This window comes from Crocuta crocuta, unplaced genomic scaffold (assembly GCF_008692635.1).
Source record: "Crocuta crocuta isolate KB4526 unplaced genomic scaffold, BGI_CrCroc_1.0 scaffold8, whole genome shotgun sequence".
Lineage (NCBI taxonomy): Eukaryota > Metazoa > Chordata > Mammalia > Carnivora > Hyaenidae > Crocuta > Crocuta crocuta.
In genome coordinates this window covers 1,408,361-1,429,327 of record NW_027532162.1, presented here as the reverse complement: position 1 = coordinate 1,429,327, position 20,967 = coordinate 1,408,361, and the positions used below count along the sequence as shown (strand labels likewise).

Genomic DNA, 20,967 nt, shown 5'->3' with positions numbered 1-20,967 from the left:
CTCACGCTCTCTCTCTCTCTCTCTCTCCTAGAAATAAATAAAACATTAAAAAAAAAAAAATTTTTAAAAAATAAAATAAAATAAAATATAGTTTAAAGAAACACACATGCAAAGCAAGGTATTTCCAACTTTAAATTAAAGTCTAGGATTTCAGAAAGGAAAACTAATCAAACTATAAACATAATCAAGGGAAAATTAGAGACCTACAATGAAGGCTAAGAGGACTCTCGTCCCATGCAATCACTGTGGCAATAAGAAAATGAGAGCCAGAAAGTCTTCTTTCAAAACTTGGGGGGGCTCAGTCAGTTAAGCATCCGACTTCGGCTCAGGTCATGATCTCACGTGGGTTCGAGCCCCGTGTCAGGCTCTGCGCTGGCAGTTAGCTCAGCCTGGAGCCTGTTTCAGATTCTGTATCTCACTCTCTCTCTGACCCTCCCCTGCTCAAGCTGGTTGTCTCTCTCTCTCTCAGAAATAAATAAAACATAAAAAAAATTTTTTTAAAACACTTAAAAACTTGAAGGGCGCCTAGGTGGCTCAGTCGGTTAAGCCTCCAACTTCTGCTCAGGTCGTGATCTTGCGGTTTGTGGGTTCCAGCCCTGCATCGGGCTCTGTGCTAACACCTCAGAGCCTGGAGCTGCTTCAGATCCTATGTCTCCCTCTCTCTCTGCCCCTCCCCCACTCGTGTTCTGTCTCTGTCCCTCAAAAATGAATAAACGTTAAAAAAAGAAAAAACGTAAAAACTTGATTACCTTTACTTTCCAAATTCCCTCAAGATTCCTCAACAAGTATCAAAATCCGGGCTGAATAAGCTGTATTTCTTCATTAAGTTTCAAGGTTTCTACCTAATTGAAGACTTGGAAGGTGGGCAGAGGGCGGCCCTCTGCAGCACAGGACTCTGCACAAGGGAAGTTTCAAACCACGCGGGGTGTGACTCCAAAGACTCAACAGCCCCCAGGTGCCGAGTTCTGTTTCCACAGCAGAAGTCACGCCTCCTGGAAGTCAGGGCGCCTACTAATGCTCCACAACTCCTCCTGACAGACCATTCTTCACCTTCCAAACGAGGTAACAAGGCATTCTAAGTGCACCGAATTTGGGGCGCCTAGGGGGCTCAGTCAGTTGGGCGTCCGACTTCAGCTCAGGTCATAATCTCACGGTCCGCGGGTTCGAGCCTCGCATCAGGCTCTGTGCTGACAGCTCAGAGCCTGGAGCTGCTTCGGATTCTGTGTCTCCCTCTCTCTCTCTCTGACCCTCCCCTGCTCACACTGTCTCTCTGTCTCAGAAATAATTAAAAACATTAAAAAAAAAACCTAAGTGCACAGAATTAGGCCTGCATACGTATCTCAACTAGTAACGCACCTCTGGAGAGTTACAATGGTATATAGGTTAACGCCCACGAGATTCAATACTACTTCCTACTTCAGAAGTAGTATGCGGTGGTTTTAATAATTCATTAAAATGCCACCTTAAACCTAAGACCAGTTTTCCTCCCTATAAGGTTTACACTTCTGTGCAAGTTGTCAGGACGATGTCATTTATTTGCAATCACAATTTCCAAAGAGCCAGAATCGAATTTTGAAAATATTTCTGAATTAGAGCACAAAGCTTCTGTTTACACTTGGAAAGGTCAAATCTCATAAAATCAGACCCCCACCCATGCTGAGAAGAGCCTGCTCCCGTGAAGCCCACCAGATCACAGAGTGGCTGGTACGGTCGGGTGGTGTGGGGACTACGCAAAACCCTGGATGTACAGGGTGTCCACTCTCAGACTAAGTCCCACAGGGGCGCCACTGGGCTCCCAGGCCGGAGGCCAGCTGCAGCACCATGATCACTAGCCCTGCCCTCTCTCTGCTTCCTTCTTTCAGTCCCGCTTTTACTCACACACACCGGCACCGGATTAACCTGACTGTCGAACCGTCTGGATTTCAAGATCAACTGCTCAGAAAGGCAAGGCAAATACAATATTCAGAAGGCTCAGACGTAACAGGCGCCAAGACCTCACCTTCACCCCAACTGTGAAAGTGACTTACTTGGTTGGAAACCAGGTCACTGAAAAAGGACCCCAGAAAGTAAACGCTCTCATTTTACTGATATTGTAAATAAGCAGGAACGGTGGTCGTCACCGAAATAAAGCACAATGGGCCGTCCTGGGGCTCTGGGCCTCCTGCTCACAAAGCATCATTTCACTCTAGAGCAAAAGACAGAAGCCATCTAGAGAACATCTCCACTTAAGTTCTATTTAGTAAACAAAACCCCAAATTCCAGCTACCATTTTGGCTGAGTAGGAGGCCTCACCTGAGACTGACTACATTTGCTTCTTCGTGTAACTATCAGCTTTGTCAGGCCCAAAGATTGGAAACTACTGGCTCAAACTGCACAGTCCCAGCGCAATGACGCAAGTGACCCAAGGGGAGGGTTTGCATAGGTTCGCCCTGAACAAAACACTGCACCTTCCTGCTCGGGTCAGGGGGAGTCTGAGCGTCTTTACAGGAGGCCTAGGTTAGAGACGAGGTGAAAGGGTTTTACTTTCCGCTTGTCGTTGTCTTCCGGATTCTCTTGATCATCAAACGTTTATTCTACTAAACCTAAGCAGGTTAGTTGATCAATGATCACAGCGCTATAGATCCTTGAATAAACGAGAGAGGGCACGCAGAGAGCTGATGAACAAAGTTTTTAAACGACTCCCGTATGCTGACAGTTGCAGCTACGCCCAACGTATTCCAAGAGCCTAACGCAATGATAACGAAGAAAAAAAAAAAATCAATTTGCTCTCGCAAAACAAGGCTTTTCACCTGAAAACTCCCCCGGAGGTGCTACAGTAGAGGGTGTTCAAGGCCCGGACGCCAAGGGGGTGTACAGGCTGGCTGTCACCTAGGAGGAGCCCTCAGGGCTGGGCTCCCCGGAAACGCACATGCGGGTAGGGGGCCCACCGGGCGGTGGAGGCGGCAGATGCAAAATCCACCGGCGGCTGCCCCCACCGGCCAGCAGCGCGTGCGGGGGCGACGCCGACTCCNGTGGGGGGGGGGGGGGGGAGCCGCTGCGGGGCGAGGGCGCGAGAGGCGGCCTCACACAACGGGGGTGACGGGTCTGGGGGGCTTGGCGAGGCCGGAGAGGAAGTCCGAGGGCGGGGAGGGGGAGAGGGCCGGGGACGGAGGGGCGGAAGGGCAGGCCGGCGCCCCGCGCGCACTTACCCCACTCGAGGAACTCGGCCACATACTTGTCGCGCCGCAGGGCCGAGTGGCTGCACTCGGTGTACAGACAGACGAGCACGTCGAGCAGCGTCTCCACACTCAGGGCGCTCTCGTTGCGCCAGGGCCCGTCCAGGAGCAGCTGCTCCAGCTTCTTGAGCCGCACCTTGGCCGACATGGTGCCGCGCGGCCCGCTCCCGACGCGCCGGACTCTCGCNGGTGTCTGCGGCCGCGCACGTGCGCGTCCTGGGCCCCTAGGGGAACACCTCGCTTACCGGGAGGGGGGCGGGGGCTTCAGCGGAATGACCGGCGGATGTAAAACCTGGGCGCGCCCGAGCTCGCAGCGGCCCTGGAAAGCGGGGGCCTGCCTGACTTGCACGGGAGCCCGCGGCCCGGACAGGGCGGAGGCCCCTGCAGGGCGCGACCCAGCGGGCCACCCTGCACCTCGTGAATTCGTGGTGCCCCCGTAGTGGCCATTTCAGATTCCGCCGTCCAGCCCTGCCCCAACCGCAAACCAGTGTCTGAGCGTGGCGCTTGGGTAGGAAGCGGCCGGCTGTCTCCAGGCTGGGGTTCCCTTGAGAACCCCAACTTAGATTGTTGGTGCATTTGGGTGGCTGGGGAGACGAAGGTAATGGAGAATACCCCCAGACAGACCCGTGGGGACAGGACAGCAGGGGCCGCCTGAGCTCGTGCGAGGCCACTGAGGCCTCGGGCTGGGGGAGAGGCTGGAGCGAGGGTGCAGGGCCGGGGGAACCCTGACTCGAGGAAGGGGCGGGGGCTTAGATGGATCCTGGGCAAGGAGGTAGAGCAGGTAGAGCTTTGAAGGCGGAAAACTAAAGGCAAAACTAATCTGTGGAGGCAAATCAGAAGCGTAGATAGGCCTGGGGAGGAAGTACTGACTGTAAACGGGTAGGAGGGCGCCATCCCGGCTGCTGGAAGTGTCCTGTAATGATATCTGGGTGTTGGTTATGCAGCAGTACATCTAAGTAACATTCTTCAAACTGTACGCGCCACTGTGTATGTTATACCTTAGTTTTTACTTGTTAATTTTGAGAGAGAGAGAGAGAGAGAGAATCCCAAGCAAGCTCCACGCTCAGCGCAGAGCTGGACTCAGGGCTTGATCTGAGGACCCTGGGATCATGACCTGAGCTGGGACCAAGAGTCGGCTGCTCAGTGGACTGAGCCACCCAGGAACCCAGTCTCTTAATTTTTAAAAGGCAGGCAAAAACAATCTTTCGGTGTTAGAGTTCAGAGTAGAAGTTATGAACTGGGGACTGGAACATTTTGGGTCTTGATCAGACCCCTCTGTAACACGGATCTCTACATGCATATAAATTAAACTGTGCTCTAAATATTTGTGCCCTTCATATTAAAGTTGCATTTAATTTGTGCAACTTACATTAAAAGGGAGGGAGGTTGGGCCGAGCAGACCACCTGGCTCAAAACCAGAGATTTCCTACTGGTTTTAAGCTAAAGACCTTAGCTTTTTTTTTTTTTTTGCTTTGCGAGCGAGGTGGGGAGAGGCTTGGTGGGGAGAGGCTTCGGGAGAAGGAATCTTAGCGCACCCAGCAGGAAGCCTGATGCAGGGATTGGGGGGTGCGGGTTTCAATCTCACAACTGTGAGGTCATGACCTGAGCTGAAATCAACAGTAGGATGCTTAACTGAGCCACTCAGGCTCCCCTACCTTGGCTTTTAAATAGGGTGATGAGGTACCTGAATTTGTCTGGGATGGTCACCATTCTTTGTCTTTGTCCCAGAGGAAGTATAGCAATGTCCATTCGCCTAGGACTGTATATTCTCTGGTTTCCAGACTCAGCAGGCTCAGTCTGGCCTTTCTCTACCCTCTAGCTCTGTTTGTACACTCTTCAGTCTCTGACTCCAGTCTCACTGACCTTCTTGGCTGCCCCCAACGGTTTCTGGTCCCTCCTGCCTCAGAGCCTTTGCACTTACCAAGACATCTACCTTGGATGGCCCTCCCTGACCACTTTCATCTTGTCTGCTCAACCCAAAGCCATTCCAGCATTACCCTTCAGGGCAGCTTTGCCTAACTCCCCAGGGCTGAATCCAGTCTCAAATTCACCCTGTAGTTTTCCTTTGTACTTGGGACAGTGGGTACTTAGGGGTCTTGCCCACTACTCAGAAAACTAGAAATCTTTCTGTGCCTCGGTTTCGTCAGGTGTACAATAGCAATAAGACCTGCCCGGTATTTCAGTGAGTTTCTGAAAGGATTAAATGAGAGGCACCTGCATGGCTCAGTTAAGTGTCTGACTCACTTTTCGGCTCAGGTCATGATCTCACGGTTGTGGGATGGAGCCCTGCATCGGGCTCCACGCTGGGCATGAAGGCTACTTAAGAATCTCTCTCTCCCTCTGCCACTCCCCCACTCATGTTCTGTCTCTTAGAGAAAAAAAAAAAATGAGTTAACTCCATAGGGCACTTTGAACAGTGGCTGGCTCAAGTAAATGCTCACGTTGGTAGCTGGTACGCATTGGAGTTATTTTTTCAGAAACTGGGGACTCTGTGACCAGGTGATGGATTGAGTAGTCTTGAGTGCCCCAGACCATGGAATCCCAGTGTCTTTGGGCACCCATGAGATTCCTCCATATATCATATTCCTCTCTCTTAATCATATCCATCTGCTATCACAAAATACCATAGGCCACATGGCTTATAAATGCTTCTGGAGGCTTGACGTCTCAGGCCAGGTGCCAGCACGGTCAGGTTCTGGGTGAGTTGCCCTATTGCTGTTTATAGAGGGCTGTCTTGCTGTATTCTCACGTGGACGAAAGAGGTGGCTCCTTGCCCTCCTACAAGGCAGTAATCCCATTAATGAGGGCTCGACCCTCATGTCCCACCTCCCCAGGGTCCCACCTCCTAATACATCACTTTGGGGGTTAGGATTTCAGCATAAGCATTTTGGGGACACACATTCAGTCCATAGCAGTATCCTTACAGCAAACTCCTGCGTGGGCTGGCTGCAGGGGGTTCTGGTATTCGCAGCACAGCAAATCAGACTAACCAGAGCCTTATGCCCAACTCCCTGAAACATGCACAGCTTATGGTAACCTTAAGCCGCAGTGTCTTGATTCAGAAATCAGAATGCCCATGCCTGCAGAGAGAAACCTTGGAACTTAACTTAACATCTTCCCCTCGCACCCAGCTTGGGGGCCCTGAGATAAGCACTGGGGATGGGGTGCTGTGCGTGGTGCCATTTTTCTCCTTCTTGAGCCTCGGCTAGCCTGGCCCACGTGGGCTACTAGCAGGGGGGAGGGAGGCTACAGTCTCCCCTCTGATCTGGCAGAGGATATGCTGACCCCCTCCTGCCCCCGGGAATACTCACAGGCTCCTGCTGCTCCCTCTCCTGAGCAATGTGTCACTTCCTGGGTGGGTGTTTACCTGCAGGGCGCCCTTTGCCCCTCTGTGGGGACCACTAGACAGGACCTAAGATGACCCATCCCTGCAGCTCATATCTGTCCCCAGCAGACACCCTTGCCTCCCCTTGCTGGGAGTCCTCCCTAGTCCGCGAGGCCCCCAGATGGTGGGCCACATCTTAAGTTCTCTGAGAAGTCCCCTGGGAAGCCACGCCCACTGGGCTTCAGGTAGAGGGGACAGTGGCCCATGCTCCATGCCGCAGCAGGACTACATCACCAAACACACGTTTTATTCCAGAGTGTGGGACACATTCCCATGCATCTCCGTTGACAGGCTACATGTGGTGATCTTACACCTCATTTGAGAACTCTACGTTTGTTGTCTCTTGATGCCCCTCAAAATTTCAGTTTTGTGTTCCGATAAATTTATAACATGTACACCGGACAAATCATTGTTCCTTTACGGGGCAGTTCTTGTGTTTCTCTGCGTGTTACCCCCTTGAGACCTGAACTTTGCACAGAGAAAAAATCCTGGAGATCTGCAGAGGTTCCCCCTTGAGTGAGTAACCAGCAGTATACTGACTAGCACTTGTGTGGGGGGAAAACTACCCAGGGTTGGAGAAAGACCCATTCAAGAAGATTAGAGAGGGGCGCCTGGGTGGCTTAGTCGGTTAAGCGTCCGACTTTCACTTAGCTNAAAGAAGATTAGAGAAAATAGTGCCTGGTACTCACACAGATCAAGAATGGTGACTAGAAAAACTCATAATTCACCAGCATTGGGTAGAATTCTCGAGAAGGTTGTGGTGCCTGGGTGGCTCAGTCAGTTGAGCATCTGACTTATTTCAGCTCAGGCCATGGTTACAAGGTCGTGGGATCGAGCCCCACATCAGGCTCCACACTAAGTATGGAACCTGCTTAAGATTCTCCCTCTGCTCCCTCCCTCCCCTCAAAAAAAAAAAAAACTCAAGAAGGTTGTGCCTTGGCANAGGGCACTTGTGGGGATGAGCACTGGGTGTTATATGGAAACCAACTTGACAATAAACTGTTTTAAAAAAGAAGAAGTTTGTGTCTTGGATATAGGAATTAGCTCTAGACTGAGCGCTGCTCCAGACCTGCCTAACAAGTCATAAAAACAAAATCCCAAAATATCAAAGCGTTTCCAAGAAATTTAACTGCATCCCAGAACAAAGCTCAGGAAATTTTATAGGAACACAAAAATATCCATCACCCAAAAATATAGAATCACACTGTCTGGCATCTAATCAAAGATTTCCAGGCATTTGGGGCACCTGCCTGGCTCGGTCGGGGGAGGATATGACTCTTGATCTCAGGGTTGTGGGTTTGAGCCCCATATTAGGGGTAAAGATTACTTAAAAATAAAGTCTTAAAAAATATATTACTACACATTCAAACAGGCAAGAAAACACAACCCATAATGAAGATAATAATCAATAAACCAACTCAGAACTTACAGAGATGTTAGAATTAGCAGGTAAGGACACTGAAACAGTTATTAAAATGCCCATTGCATTTTGTTCAAAAGTTAATAGAATCATAACATACATTTTTAAAAACCATAATAGAGGAGCCACCTAGGTGGCTCAGTTAAGCGTCCAACTCTTGATCTCAGCTCAGGTCATGATCTCATGGTTCATGAGTTCAAGCTTATTTGTTTCAAGACAGCATAGAGCCTTCTTGGAATTCTCCCTCTCTCTGTGCCCCTACCACACTCATTGTCTTTCTAAATAAAGAAACTTAAAATTTTTTTTAATGTAATAGAACTTTTAGAAAATGAAACCTACAACTTCTCAAAAACATACAGTATAGGATTAATGGCACATTAGACATTACATAGGAAAATATTAGTGAATTTGAAAGCATAGCAATAGAAGCTATTTAAAATAAAACAGTGAGAAAAAAAAATAATCCAGAAAAATGAATAGCATGAGTGAACAGTGACCCAATACATGGATAATTGGGGTCCTGAAGGAGAAGAACAAGAAAGAGTAGAGACAGAAGATATTTTGAAAATATAATGGCTTAAAATTTTCCAAAGTCCATGAAAACTATAAACTCACAAATCCAAGAATTTCAATGAACCCCAAGCATAAGAAACTTGGGGGAGAAACTACACTAAGCCCACATCATAATTGAGTTCTTTGAAGCCAGTTATTAAAAAGGGGGGGAGAGACACAAGCAGACAAACAAAATCAAGATGACATCAATTTTCTTATTGGAAATTATGTAAGTGAGAAGACACTGGAACAACATCTCTAAAATACCGAAAGAAAATAAAAACTGCCAGCCTAGAATTCTATACCCAACAAAACTAACTTTCAAAAAATGAAGACAATTTTGGACATAAGAAGGCCCACCATGAAGACAGAGGCACATGCCTGATCGGCCTTGTTGGATTTTACAGACACATTTACTGTCTGGGCGAGCTTCTCCGATTAGTTACTGGGCACCCTCTAAGGCTGCCAATTTTGAATGGAACCCAGAGAACAAATGAGCTTTCCAACAGGTCCAGGCATTGGTGCGAGCTGCCCTGATGCTTGCAGCTTATGACCCGGAAGCCCCTGTGTTTGAGTGTGAGAATGTGGCAGAGACTCTGGTGGGGAAAGCCCCAGTAGGAAAATCACTGTGAATACACACAAGGTTTTGGGGTAAGTTCATGCCTTCTTCTGCCAAGAGCTCTTCTCCAGTTCAAAGGCAGCTCCTGGCTTGCTGGATCTTCATACAGACTTAACACTAGGCCACAGACACCAAGAAACAATGTCACCTAAGCTGTCCTTTACCAGAGGGACGTTATCCCATCCACCAAAGCACAAAACTGTATGTGCATGTAGCAGTCTTCCCAGCAGCCCTGGGAAGAACCAGCAAACTTTATAAGTAGGTGGCTTGGCCTCCATCATATTTGCTCCTACTCTTATACCAACTCTAGCCAGCCAAGAGCTACACCCTCAAGGGAAGTGCTGTGACCAATCAAAAAAGGATCGAAAAGGCATGGGCCTCATTTAAAGCTTGGTCTGCCGGCTCTAGCCACGGAGCAATGGTAGCTGCTTTACCAACACACTCAGGGGATGCCCTGAAAGGCAGTGGCGAAGAGAACTTTCCCCAGGAGAACTTCTGCGTTGATCCAGTGGCTAATGGGTTGGCTTGCCAATCAGAGACTTGGAGAGAATGAACTTTTTCAAGAGATGTAGGGGAAATGCAAGTGGGTGGATCTCTCGGGACGAGCACAGAAGGCTCATCAAAGGGCATCTACTGGGGCATCTGGTGGCTCAGCTGGTTAAGCGTCCAACTCTTGCTTTCAGCTCAGGTCAGGATCTCACAATTCATGGGTTTGAGCCCCATATGGGGCTTTGTGCCGACAGCGTGGAGCCTACTTGGGATTCTCTCTCTCCCTCCCTCTCTGCCCGTACCAACACATCTGCACACACACGCTCGTGCTCTCGCTCACTCGCTCGCTCGCTCTCAAAATAAATAACCAAAAACGTCTTTTTAAAAAAGGCATCTATTGTGGAAGAAGCTCTTATGGTTCAAATGGACAAGATGATCCGTTCTGAGGACATCAGCCTCATTCCTCCCCTATCGCAGGCCCAGGAACAAGTGACCAAGGAGGCAGAAAGAGAGGCCATGGAGGGGCTCAGCCACAGGGACCTCCCTCAGCAAGCTGACTTGACTTCTGTTACAGCTGAGTGCCCACCTTGCCAACATTAGGGACTCACAGGGGGCTCTTAATATGGCCCCGTTCCCCAGGGAGAACAGGCACTTGCCTGGTGGCAGGGTGATGACATTGGCCCCCTTCCATCGTGGATCGGGCAGTGATTTGCCCTTGCGTATTTCAGGTCAATACTTGCCTTTCCAGCACGTCGCTTCTACCAGCACCACCATTTGTAGACTTGGAGAATGTTTTATTTATCCATCACCATGGCAACTCAGGCAACACTGCGTTAGACCAAAGGCTTCATTTTATGGTGAAGGAAGTAAGGCAGAGAGAGCCCATGCCCATGAAATTCCCTGGACTTACCGTGTGCCCCAACACCCCAAAGGAGCTGGCTTCAGAGAATGCTAGAATGGTCTGCAGAGTTCTAGTTCCAGTGCTAGATCACAGGCAATGCCCGGCAAGGTCACACCGTTGTCCTGCAGGCTATGGTGTGTGCCTTGACCCCCAAGATAATATGGTGCCCTCCCTCCACAGCCTGCACGCCTGGGTCCAGGACCCACACTGGAGGTGAGCGAGGCCCCTCTCGCTATAACAGCAAATAGCACACGGGAGGAATTTTTGCTTTCCTTCCTGTGACCTTGGGCTAGTGTCCAAGAGAGGAATGCCTTCATCAGGAAACCCAGTCATGCTTCCAGTGAATTAAAGCCGAGGCTGCCCCTCCCCCACGGCTCTTCCTGGTTCCTCATGCCACGAAACCAGCAGGCAGAAGAGCAGTCACTGGCTGCCTGAGATACTGAACCCAAGTGTCAGAGGGAATTGGAATTGGTTCCACACACTGGGCGGGGGCACTGTGCCTGGGGCCCAGAGGTGTCACCGTGGCGATTCAGGGTTCTTACTGGGATAGGGAAGGGAGCTCATTGATGACAGGCCCATAAAGGACTCGCTCCTGAAGGAACACAAGTCTGAGTCACCCCACCAAGACTAAAAGAGCAGTGCTGCTGAGGGGCCTGTGGAAGGAGGGACATGGTCAGTGGTTGAAGAACGTGCCTGGAGGCAGGAGCGATGGTAAGCGTACCCCTTGCTGACTGTTTCCTGCCCGCCTGTCTCCCCCTTCTCCCCTTATACTGCTGATGCCCAAAGCCTTGGGCTCAGCATGGCACACTCCCCAGTGGTTGTCACTCGGGACGATCAGTGGAGGACACGTTTCCCCCGTAGGACCAGGATGGACGCCGAAGGGCACGAGGGAGGGTAGTGTGCCTCTGCCTCCACAGGCCCACTCTGCCCTCCTCTGCCTGCTTCGTGCCCCCGGTGGGCTGTACCCACAGGATGGGGAGCTCAGCACAGAGTCAGACGGCCATCGATTCCCCTCCCTGCCTTCCCTGTTGCTGCGGCCACAGCCTCTGGAGCAGCTGTCCCCAGGCTCCAGCCACCCCCCTTTCCTGCTGCCCCTGAGGGACCCAGCGGTAGTAAAATCTCCCCACCACTGCCAGCCCGGGAGCTTGCCCACCCTTCCTCAGTGGTTCCGGGCCCTGCCCACACGTTGGTAACCAGGCCACTTTTTCTGCTGCCCTTGATTTCCCTGCTCTCTTGTGCCCTTGCTGGGACTCTGACAGGTACAGTCACACGTACAGCAATAGTCATTATCAGTCACTTGCAGTTGGAATCATGAAAACCTGAATCTCCATCATCAGACAATAGATAAATCATGGTCCACGTAGCCATGAAAAAATTAAATAGGCCCAGGGCACCTGCGCGGTTCAGTCGGTTGAGCATCCGACTCTTGGTTTCAGCTCAGGTCCTGATCTCAACGGTTCATGGGTTCAAGCCCCACATCAGGCTCTGTGCTGACAGCCAGCTCAGAGCCTGGAACCTGTTTCAGAGTCTGTGACTCCTCTCTCTGACCCTCCCCTGCTCACGCTGTCTCTCTCTCTCTCCTAGAAATAAATAAAACATTTTTTTAAAAATAACAAAATAAATAAACAATTTTTTAAATTATGTTGATCCATTCATTCAGCCGGCCCAGAGCTGCCGAATGCCTGCTACACACCAGTGCCGCTGTAGGTCTGGGGGCCACCGCAGGGGCCAGGCCGGGAAGCTGAGGGTCCACTCCAGGCCTGGGACAGACCGCAGACCCATGCACAGAAGACTGGGAAGAATTTTGAAGAGTGGTGATTGTTTCAAGGAGAGCTGACACGGCAAGGTGATGGGGGGGGGCTGCCTGCCTTACAGATGGGGGGCTCAGGGGGGCCCCTCTGCAGCTATGATCTCTCTCCAGGCAGAGAACCCCCCAGTGCAGAGTGAGAGCAGAAGGTGGCCAGCGTGAGATGCCAGAGAGGGGGGCGGGCCTGGACATGCATGGGGGCGGCTGATGGGACTCCCACCGTGGTCCCACTTTTCCCGCCAGTCGCCACGGCGTCCTGCTGTGACCCTGGTGGTGCTTCCTGCGGTTTCCTGCCACCCACGTCTCTGGGCCACGGCTCTTCCTGCACCGCCGTCCTTTCCGCCGCCCATACAACAGCACGGGGGACCTGGACAGTCAGAGGCATGAGCGAGTGCCCCGCCCGGATCAGACACAGAGAAAGCGCCCGCAGAGACGCGTGTGCATGAAGGAAGGAGACGCGTGTGCATGCTGGGAGCCCGGTGGGCGGCGAGGGTGGCGCGAGGAGGGAGGGCCAGACAGCTTCTCAAGCGCCACTTCCTGTTCCCCTGGCACCTTGACCCAGCCCCGAGTGTGAGTTTGCAAGCCCTGCCCTGCTGATCCCCTCTCGCATGTGCTTGCCAGAGGCTCCCCAGCACCTCGGGAGTGTCTCTGCACCTTCAGGGTGACATCTGCTTTGGACACGGCCTGTGGCCAGTCCCCTCCAGGAGAAGATTAAACCCATTAGCAAATTACCCCTTACCTGCTGAATGGGTATAATGCTCCCCACCTGGTGAGGATTAAGCGAGGTAATGGGCAGAGTGAGCATCCAGGGCACTTCATCACTCCCTTCTCTTTCCTCGTTAGAATTGCTGCTGTCACAGACCTCACGGCCCCTCGCCCCAGGCAGAGCTCAGAAGATAATCTCCCGAAATGGGCTTTCAAGACCCTCAGTGCCAGGTCTCCCTGCTGAATGTGGGGGAGGGGGCTCTGCTTCCCCCAGGGCCTGCAGCCCGGGTGCCACCACACCAGTTCTTCTTCGGCCTTTCCCCACCCGTTCACCCTACCCCTGCGTCGCTCAGGGCGCCCACCCCCGACGTGCAGGGTTTGGTGGCCTCTGCTCCCAACTCACAATCCTCACCTGGTGCGTCTGCAGTCTTGTGGTCTGCAGAGTGACCTGCCAGGGGTGCGGTGGGGGTGGGGCGGGACCCAGATGGGGTGCCAGGCAGTGGGGGAAGTGCCTGGGCCTGGGCGTGCGTTCTCTCTGGCTGCTCCCGGCACAGGACAGGGCAGGGCAGGATCAGGGGTGCCGGGCCCCACCTCTCAGCCTGCTCGGCCTCTGCCTCCGGGCCTTGACCCCCGCAGTTGGGGCTGGGGGAGAGGGGCTGTTCCCCCCATCCCCATGCCATCTGACTCCTCCTCCCCAGGCCCGCTGTCAGGGCTTTGACTCCCAGCACTCGGTTCACACAGGGCTTTTAGAGCTCAGCTCCCATAGGCCCAAAGAACCGATTAAACAGGAGGCTGCCAGGAGTGGGCAGTTTCTGAGCCATCCCTGAGCCTAACACCCACCCACACTGCCCCCCCCCCGGGGGGCTTCAGGAGAGGGGCTCCAGGGTTCGCCTGCAGCCCCCCATCTTGGAAGGCAGGAGTCGAGCTCAGTTCAGCACTGAGAGCCCTGAGGCAAGCTGCTTCCCTCTAAGCCTGTGTCTAGCACTTACAGGGAACGGAGGTTGACAGCCCCCCTCCCCAGGGTTGCCAAGAGGGCTGGCAGACCAGCTGGGATGTGGCCAGTATTAAATGGAGGTATGGCCAGAGGTGTGCCCCCCCCACCTCCTCTAGGACCCCAGAGCAGCAACCGAGCCCTGTGTGAGCAGTCTCATGTGCCGCCTCTAAATCCCAGCCTCGCCTCTCACTCAGCTCTGTGACCGTGGGCAAGTTCCAGCCTCTCTGTGCCTTGGTCTCCTCCATAGAATGGGCTAATAATGTACCATCCTTCCAGGGTCCCCACGATTAGCTCAGCTAGGCAAAGCATCCAGACAGTACCTTATACACAGGAAGTGCTATATAAACTCTGCCAGAATTACCGTGTATCATTCTAGAACATCCCATGCTATGCACACATCCGTGCATTAAAGGGGCACGTATTCTAAACTTCACAATTGTTACACAAAGGCGGCTCACGGCAGGGTCATTTACCGTCACTCCCGGAAGGACCTGTCACCATCTCTGTGACCAGGAGCTGCGGCTTTGTGGGGTGGGGATGGGTGGCCACATCTGGTGAGACCTGGGGTGTCTCCCAGGGTCCTGGCAGTGGGCCAACCTCTGGAGGCTCTAAAGATCGAACCCCTGACACCTCACCAGCACGTGTCCTGCCCACCCTCAGTTTCTCAGAATATGTTGGGGTGAGGAAGCAGGAAGGGCTGGGGACAGGGGTCCCCCGGTCCCCCGGTGGTGGGTGGTGGGTGGGCCCAAGGCCGGATGTGCGCTGCTCTCTGCTGGCAGGGCGCAGCTGGGAAGAGCTCAGCAGGCACCATGACCTTGGACAGCTCTCGTCCTCCCCTGCTGCCTGGGTGAGCTCTGCCCTGGGACCAGCCTCAGGTCCCAGCAGCGCCCTGCCCTCACCTGCCCCAGCCGGGGCCTCCACACTTGGGCTGCCTCTCTTGCTGCCGTCCCCACCTGTCCAAGGTCACCTGTCCTCCAAGCTGGAAATCAAGCACCGTCAGCTCCTCTCAGACCACGGAGCTGCAGATCAGACCCCACTGGGCTGTAACCAAAGCCCCTGCTCCCCTCCCCTCTGCTCCCAAATGGAGCTCCCAGCGCAGGGGACCAGCGGGCAAATGTGAAATGGGAAGCAAGCCCCTTCCTCCTCCTCCCTCCCAGGCCCCCCGATCCTGGACGGCTCTGTCTCCCATTCTCCCGCCCACCCACTCTTCCGAGCCTGTTTTGCCTCTGTGCCAGGGGTAGAGGCCGCAGGCGGCGCGAGTGGGGAAGGAATATCAGCCAGATCCCCTCTGGCTCCCCCAACCTGGAATCTGCGTCCGTCCCCACCCCACGGGGAGGAAGGGAGGGCCCAAGGCTCAGGGAAACTGAGACCAGGCCACAGACTCCGAGGGGAGAGCGGGGTGCAGCGCCCGTCAAGGGGGAGGCGTAGGGGTGGACGCCCCCAGGCTCTGGCTCTGCACGCAGCTGCCCCGTGGCCTGCCATCACCAGAGCCCAGGACGCTGAGCGGCTGGTCTCCCAGGCTGGGAGGGGTGCGCAAACGAAGCGCTGCGGCCCACGGTGGGTGTCCAGCCCAGGCCCCTGGAGACCCGGAGCGGTGGGCCTGGCATCCCCGGTGGCACCCCGCCTGGGGCCCCCATTCACCCTGACGCCCCCTTCCCAGTCAGGCTCAGTCCTGCGCAGTACAGGTCAAGAGGGGCGGTTCAGGTCTGGAGGACAGGCCCGGGTCCTCCTCCTGTCCCCACCCCCCAGGGAGGACAGATTCCACCCCACCCCACAGGGGACCGTCCCACCCACTTGCAGGCCTCAGGGATGCTGTGTCGTGGCCGATGGCAACTGTGCACTGTGCCCGCCCGCCTGCTCACCCTCATTCCGGGGGACTGTGGGAAGTGCCTCCATTGGTGTGACTCTCTTATTAAGGTATTTACAAAACTCTGAAATCTGATTATTTCCCTTAGAGAGAAACGTCCAGAAACTTGGTGCAGTCGATCAATCTTTAAGGGCTGAAGATTCAGTGTTGGTGCAAGACAGGTGAAAATTTTATCGCGATGAGACAGTCATTAGAAGGGGGTTTTCTGTCGTCGACCTTCCTTCTTCCATCCCCTGGCCGGTCCTCTCCTTGCCTGGGGTCATTTGCTTAGGACCCTTAGGACCAAGGGCCATAGCGGCTCAGTCCTTGACCTGCCTCTCATAGAGGATCAGCACGTGGGGAGAAAGCATAGGAAAATGGTGCTCAAAGTCGCACCTCAAAACATTAAATGTTTCAGATTGACACCCAAATGTATTGTCCCTGCTCTGCGGTGGCGACCCGGGAGTCTGGGCTGTTTTACCCCAGAATGACCGCAAGAGGGCGAGCAGAGCAAGCCTTCCTGGACCAGACCCAGGACCCCACCCACCCCAGGCCGGCCGCCCACACCGCGTTCAAGCCTTGGAGGGTGTGCGGGTGAGGGGTTGTTGAGGGGATAATTCTGGTCCGGCGGCGGCCGTCACCGCGGGAACACCAGCGACGGCTGGTCCTGACTCACACCTGGTCTCCTCTATCCTACGACAGAGGCAGCGGCGACGGGTCCAGAGAGGGGCAGGGCGCCCCCAGGACACACAGCAAAGGCCGGGCGTGGCCCGGACACAGCTCCTGCCTCCAGGTGTGCCTGTCTCCTGCGAGAGGCGCGTGACGGACGGCAGGCAGCCGGGGGTTGCCTCTGCAGGCTCAGATATGCGCCTCCAGGCCTGTCTTTAAAGACATCCCGGCCCCAGCCGCCGCTCCACCAGCTGGGAGCCCCAAGGGCCTGTGTGCTTCCCGAGGACCCTATTAGGAGCATCCCCAGGAGCCTGAGGCCCTTGTCAGCTAACACCTTGGACGAAAACCAGCACCTCGGGTGACAGCCAGCGCCCTCCTTAACAAGCAGGGAAAGCAATTTCTGCCCACGTGGGAAGGGGGTAGGGTGGCCTTTAGGGGAGGGGGGGCGGGGGTGGAAATGGGAGCATGCCAGCACACTTTCCCCATGCAAGGGTGTCTGCTTGCCGAGACGGTGCAGTTGCAGACGCAGGGGCGGCTCTGGCATTGCTGTGTGACTCTCAGGCAAGCTCCTGCCCTCCTGGCTCAGGCACTCTCGGCGGCGTGTGGGCATGGATGGGGGCTCCTCTCGCAGAACGCAGCTGACCGGGGCGCCTACCTGCCTAAAACCCTCCCAGAGGCCCCTGTTGTCACCAGGGACCCATCACCTGGCACCTATCCCCAAGCCGGGTATTCCTAGCCTTGCATGACCTCCGCCAACCTCCTTTTCCTTTCTTACCCCTCTTTATACCCACGTCATCAGGTCCCCCAAACCGCAGCCACCGTGCCAGCTCAGGCCTCTGCTGCGGCGTCTCCCCGCTCCCACCACCCTTCTCCAGGGGACCTTGTGCACAGAGCTCCAGCCGTCCCATGGCCAGAAGATGGAGGCACTGAGATTTAGGCACAACACGCATTTCTACAATGACATCTCTCTGTCTGACTGGTTTACCCTTTTTGGGTCATCAGATTGTGAATTCATCAGACCGTGAATTTTGGATGGATCTGATTCATCCCGATGATCCTAGAACCCAGCACTACACTGAGTAAAACGTGTTTAATATTAATATTTATTAATAAATGTTTAGTGTATGAGTGAATGGGTGACAGAATGGTGAGAAGATGGGTGGGTGGATGAATGATGGAGATGGGTGGTAGAGAGAAGCAAGAAAGGTTACCCGATGTTTATGTGTACGGGTAACATAAGGAAATAAGAATAATGGATAAATGAATGGCAGAATGATGGATGGGTGAATTACAAGATGTCTGGCTGGCTGGTAGAGGATGAATAACTGGATGGAGAGGTGAATTAATGGAGGAAAGATGGATGCAATGGTAGAACGTGTGTGTGTGACATGAATGACCGTATAGATAATGGTTGGGTTAGTACTGGAAGCTTAGTAGATGGAGATGCTAGATGATGGAGAGATGGAAGATGGTGAATGGTGGATGCATTTGTGTAATGGTAATTGATTAAGTGATGAGCTGATAAATAGACTGTAGATTGATAGATGGAGGGTGGATGGATGTGGACACTAAATTGATAGATGGATACTGAGAGAATGTATAGATAGAAGGTGAATTGCAGGTAGTAGGTGGTGGATAGTGGATACTTGGTGTGTGGATGAATCATGGAATCATGGGTGGATGGTGGATAAACAGTGAGTGGATGGTTTGATGCATCTATCCATAGAGAATGGATGGATAAATGGCAGGTACATGTGAGTAGATGTATGATTGATGGATGGACTGTGACTGGTGTAGAAGAAGCTGAATGGTACATGAATGAGGAATAGATGATAAATGAATGGGTGCTAGGCCAATGGATAATGGTTTGTGTACTATGGAAGTGCAGATGGAAGGCGAATGGTGGATAGATAATGAATAGTTGGATCCTGGATGAATAGATGATGATTAGGTAATGAAATGATGATGATTAAATCACAGGTGGCTATATCTTGGAAAATGGATGAATGAAAGGTGAATTGTGAAGGGTAAGATGTTGGAGAGATGGTGGATGGATTGCAGATGGTGAGTGGTGTATGGTCAATGGCTGCTTTAATGTATAGATGGAGGAAGATGGATAGATGGCAAGTGGATGGTGAATGGATAATAAATAAAGATGGATATTGAATGGATAGTGAATAATGAGTGGGAGCTGATGTACAGATGATAAACGGATGGATCATAGATGAATTATAATGGTGGATGAGATTATGGTGAGTGAATGCTCACTGCTATCTCTCTACTAAAACAATAGTTGGTACATAGAAGGCACTCAATAAATTTTTCTAGAATGGATGATGGTAGATGATACTTTAATGGGTTTATTTTTTTTTAATTTTTCAAATGTTTATTTTGAGAGAGAGAGAAGAGGAGGGCAGAGAGAAAGGGAGATACAGAATCCAAAGTAGGCTCCAGGCTCTGAGCTGTCAGCACAGAGCCCGATGTGGGGCTCAAACTCATGTGCTGTGAGATCATGACCTGAACCAAAGTCTGTTGCTTAACAGACTGAGCCACCCAGATGCCCCAAATGGGTTTTAGATGAATAGTGAATTACGGCTGGATGAGGGATAGATGGATAGAGGACGGTGTGAGATGGACAATGAGTGGACAGATACGTGGTGGATAGGGATAAGGGTTGGGTAAGCATTGGTGAGTGGGTGGATGGTGTGTTGTAGTTCATAGAAATATGAATAGAGGAGCAATGGCAACTAATTGGTAACTGAATTGTGGATGGATAAATTTGTGGCTTATTGGATAGATGGAGGCTAGTGGATGGGTGGTGGTGGATAAATCCAGATAAATGGAGAGTAGATAGATGATAGATTGAGTAGTGACAACCAGACATATGGTGGATGGATAAATGAATGGTAGACGGCTAGTAGTTAAGTGTTGATAGAAAGCTGATAGATGGTGGATGATGGGTGGATAGGTCATGGGTAAATAGAAGGTGAAGTAATGTTAGACTGATGGGTACTTTTGTGGTGTGTTGATGCTTGGCACATAGTGGGCATGGGTGGAATGGATGGACGCATGGTTGATGAATGGTGGTTGGATAGAGGGTGGTGATTGGGGTTAGATGGTTAATGAATGTTGGATGGTGGTTTGATGGTGACCAGATATTAGAAGATACATGAATAGGTGGTGGGTATAGACAATGGTTGGATGGTGGGCTGTGGATGTTGGCTAGAGGTTGGATGTTGATAACATCCAGATGGTGGATGTCAGGTGCTGGATGGTGGAAGGGTGGGGAGTCATGAAGATTAGAGGTTACGCATCTTGGCCTCTGGTATCAGGTCTGCACACCAGGCTGAATGAAACTGTCCCAGGACTGTTTTGTTCCTTTTTTGGGAATGGCGTTGGGGATGAAGATGAGAGGTTAGCAGTGCAGGGACATACCCCACCCCCACCCCGCCCCCATCATGTTGGCCATCCTACCTGGGTGTTTCCCTTCTTTTCGCTCCTTCAAACTGGAGGGTATCCTCTCTCCATGCATCCGGCCCCATCGAATTTTCACCCCTCAGATTCCTGAACCACCAACCTGAGGCTTAGGGTCTCGAGCGGTTGGGGATCAGGCTGTGCGGGACACGGTTTTGTCACAGGGAGGATGAGGCCGAGGTGCTACCTGGGAGCTGGGACCGGGAGGGCGGAAGCGCCCAGGGGCCTGAGTGTGAATGGGGGGCCGGGCCAGCGCGTGTGGGCGGAGAGCGCGGGGGAGGGAGGGCAGGAGCGAGGGCGGGCCGACAGGGCTGGCAGCTCCGAGCCCAGAGTGGCAACCCGGCGCGAGCAGCCAGCACGGGAGGGTGAGTGTGAGTGAGGCGCAGGGGGCGCCCCCTCCCCACCCAGGTCTGGGCCCTCGCCCCCGATGCGCCCTGGCGGCCAGGCTTGGCCAGGCTGGGAGACGAGGAAGGGGGAACTTGGAAGGGGGGCTCCGGAGTTCCCTGGGAGAGAGGAGGGAGTGGGGGCCGCGGTCAGCCCCCCGCTGCTGGGCGCCGGGCTTTGGGCCAGAGCAGTGCCCGTGGGGGCTGTGCACAGCCTGGCCTTCCGCACCTGGGGGCCTGCGGTGGTGTGGGCGGTGAGAGCCCTTGATGGTCCAGTGGCCGCTGGCGCCAGACAGGGGAGGCTGCCCTGAGGGACTTGCTCTCTGCCTGTCTGGCCCCTTGCTCAGCCCAAGGTGACAGCTGTCTCTCCCAACTCTGTCTCTCTCATTTCGTCTGTCCATCTGTCTCTCCCTCTGTCCGTACCCTCCCTCCTGTCGTCTCTGCTTTGTCTCTGTGGCCAGCTGTTTTCTTGCCTTCCCTCTGGGCTCCTTCTGGAGTCTCTGCATCT

General features: G+C 53.1%; 2 protein-coding genes across 6 annotated transcripts in view; one reads left to right on the top strand and one right to left on the bottom strand.

Moving 5' to 3' along the window:
- Nucleotides 1–3,398, bottom strand: part of CDC42BPB (CDC42 binding protein kinase beta) — a 102,565-nt gene extending 99,167 nt beyond the window's left edge. Inside the window, 1 exon segment of the mRNA XM_077776516.1 lies at nucleotides 3,189–3,398. Within this exon segment, the coding sequence (XP_077632642.1) occupies nucleotides 3,189–3,363 (175 nt within the window). The 5' untranslated portion in view covers nucleotides 3,364–3,398.
- Nucleotides 3,399–11,185: 7,787 nt separating this feature from the next.
- Nucleotides 11,186–20,967, top strand: part of LBHD2 (LBH domain containing 2) — a 13,649-nt gene continuing 3,867 nt past the window's right edge. Inside the window, exons 1-2 of one of the 5 annotated variants that reach the window (XM_077776480.1) lie at nucleotides 11,186–11,292; nucleotides 12,242–12,427. Coding sequence is in view for 2 of the 5 variants with exons in the window: in XM_077776478.1 (XP_077632604.1) it covers nucleotides 17,654–17,681 (28 nt within the window). In the remaining 3 variants the exon portion in view is untranslated. Of the gene's footprint in view, nucleotides 11,293–12,241; nucleotides 12,428–16,550; nucleotides 16,961–17,401; nucleotides 17,682–20,420; nucleotides 20,442–20,967 lie in introns of those variants that run through there. The other 4 variants (XM_077776478.1, XM_077776477.1, XM_077776479.1 and 1 more) reach the window with 4 other exon arrangements.